Source organism: Cyprinodon variegatus, unplaced genomic scaffold (assembly GCF_000732505.1).
Source record: "Cyprinodon variegatus isolate N-32 unplaced genomic scaffold, C_variegatus-1.0 Scaffold58, whole genome shotgun sequence".
Lineage (NCBI taxonomy): Eukaryota > Metazoa > Chordata > Actinopteri > Cyprinodontiformes > Cyprinodontidae > Cyprinodon > Cyprinodon variegatus.
The window spans coordinates 364,914-367,698 of record NW_015150511.1 but is presented as its reverse complement, the minus strand read 5'-3'; the positions used below and the strand labels follow the sequence as shown (position 1 = coordinate 367,698).

The 2,785-nt window shown below is 46.2% G+C and overlaps 1 protein-coding gene across 1 annotated transcript in view; it reads right to left on the bottom strand.

Moving 5' to 3' along the window:
- tmem178a (transmembrane protein 178A) overlaps window positions 1-2,785 on the bottom strand; it is a 9,163-nt gene that overhangs the window by 5,334 nt on the left and 1,044 nt on the right. Inside the window, exons 2-3 of the mRNA XM_015371422.1 lie at window positions 1,257-1,370; window positions 731-868 (exon numbers count right to left, since the gene is read on the bottom strand). Coding sequence (XP_015226908.1) covers window positions 731-868; window positions 1,257-1,370 — 252 coding nt within the window. The remainder of the gene's footprint in view (window positions 1-730; window positions 869-1,256; window positions 1,371-2,785) is intronic.

The window sequence follows — 2,785 nt, the reverse complement described above, 5'->3', positions numbered from 1 at the left end:
GCTGGATGGCAAGCGAAACGTCTTCAAACTTGGAAACAGAGTCCAGTGGATTGTTTTTTAATTTTCTTTTTTTGGAATGTTCTATATAGGGTTACGGGCGGACATTCTGACACAACCGGTGTTGTTTAGACTGCAGTGTGTTCTGGGTAAACCACGTATGCTAGGTCCTGTAATGCAGGGTCCTGTAATGAATCAAATTTGTGGAAGAGGGAATGAAAAACAAATGCAATAGGATGAAAAACATCTCTGCTAATCTTTGCCCTCCTGTGTTTACTCTGTAGGATCCAGAACTAACCAGACCAGAACTAACAACCCAGCATGCATTGCACAGGTGAGAAAAATAGCAACCTCCATGGGTGGAAAATATAACAAGGAAATATAATTCTTGAAGTAATTATGAGTTTTTTTGGTATCACAAGGATGGATTTTTATATTAGAAGGTAAGTTATAACAAATTAAGCCAACATGTTCAACTTGTCATGGATGCCTTTAAAAGCAGCAGGAGCACAGCCTGTTTAAGAGTCGCATCAAATATCAGGCACCTTGTGGAAAAAATTTGCTTAGAGTTTGATGTATTTGTAATAATAACCACAGCTGTGGTACTGAAGTCTATTCAAGCTGTGTGTCAGAGAGAAGGACGCAGCTCCCATAACCCCTCAGTGTGACCTTCGGCACAGCTATGTGCTGCAGACCTACGCTGCCATCAGCAGGGGGAGACACAGACAGTTACCTGCCATTAGGAAGAGCAGGCCGGAGACATGCTGTGTCAGGCTCTCCTCCCAGAAAAATCCCACAGACACCACGATGCTGCCGCACAGCAGGACGGCCGCCGCCATGCCCAGGAAGCCCGCTGTGATGCGCCGCAGATCTGAGGACGACAAACACAGATAGTTACATATCTGTGTGGTTCTGCTGAGCGCTTATGTATGGACCTACAATATCAAACAAGTTCTGTGTTTGAGAAGAACTGTTTCTGGCTCTGCTCTTTCTGTTGGTTTCTAGTTAAACAGGAAAACATCTTTTCATCTGATTCTGTGTTTAATGAGGCTCAGAAACACAGAGAGCATTGCCATGGTAACGGTTCCTGCTCACCCCCTCTGTTACATAACCGCCATGATATGTTTCTATGACGACAGGCAACGCAGGAAGCAGAGCTGCTGTGATCAGTGCCGAGTGATGTCACACAGGTGTCATCCGTTCGCAGGTAACTTTCACTTCCTGCATGTGTGTGTGTGTGTGGGGGGGGGGAGACTCACGTAGCAGGTGCCACTCGTCCTGTTGGATGGTTCTGGTCAGATTCAGTGGGATGTTTCTCAATCGGATCGGCTGAGAGAAGTGATACTTCACAGCTGTGCAGCGATCTGCGATACCTGCAGAGACACACAGGTGAGACACCTGGGATGATGTCACTATTCAATTGCAGAGAGAAGTTTACCACACAGAACCAGAAAATGAGCAGAACCAGCGCCGATCAGATAAAAGAGAATAGGGAAACACTGTGGACGTCTCCAGTTACTGTTGACACTGACAGGTGCATGATGGGAAATGTAGTGTGGGCTGATATGATTCCTGCCTCTCCCCCCTCTGCCCGCCCTGCAGGGATCGATGGTTCTAATCAGATCTGGGATCAGTGTCTGGCCTAATGTGATGTAATGACCCGGAATATAATGGAGGCTGATGTGATTTGAAGTGCTGTAATCTGATGTGTGGTCTGAGTGCTGCCAATGTCCAGCCCCGCCACTCTGACCTCCAGGATCCTGCGACAAAACCCAGACAGCCTCGCATAAACAGGACTTCCTGATCCAGAGCGGTTCCACAGGTTCTGCTCCACTGCTCCATCCATCCATCTATCCATCCTGCATTCATTCATTCATTCATCTGGCTGGTCTGAGATCAAAAGCCATTTTTAGTCCTCTGACTGAGTCCTGCTGTCAGAGAAATTAGTTCCTATTGCAAAGATTGCTATACATTTTCAGTTTGTAGATGTGACATAAAAATGCCAGTACCAGAACCAGAGCAACCATAGATCTTTCCGGACGCCATAGCAACCAGGAGAACCAGCTTAACAAACACCAACAAACCAAATAAAAACCCTGCTCCCAACTCCTGAAAACATCGACCGTCTGTAGGAATGGGTCAGACTCCATTAATGTTTCCCCCATCAAACTTTTTCATCCATCCAATCATCCACTCAACCATCCATCCACCTTTTCATCCATTCATTAAACCATCAATCCATTATCCATCCATCCAATCATCCATCCATCTGTCTATCTGTTCATTCATCCATCCAACCATCCATCCATCCACCCACCCATCCTTCAATCTATCCATCAACCAATCAATCCATCCTTCCACCCATCCTACCATCCATCCATCCCTCCATCCATCCACCCACCCATCAAACTATGCACCCATCCATCCATCCATCCATCCATCCATCCATCCATCCATCCATCCATCCATCCATCCATCCATCCATCATTCAAACTATACATCCTTCCATCCATCCATTAAACTATGCATCCACCCACCCATCCTACCATCCATCCATCTGTTCAATCATCCATCCAACCATCCATCCATCCATCGTCCATCCTTCAATCTATCCATCAACCAATGAATCCATCCTTCCACCCATCCTACCATCCATCCATCCATCCATCCATTAAACTATGCATCCATCCATCCATCCATCCATATATCCATCATTCAATCTTTGCATCCATCCATCCATCCTTCCACCCGTCCATCCATCCATCCATCCATCCATCCATCCATCCAT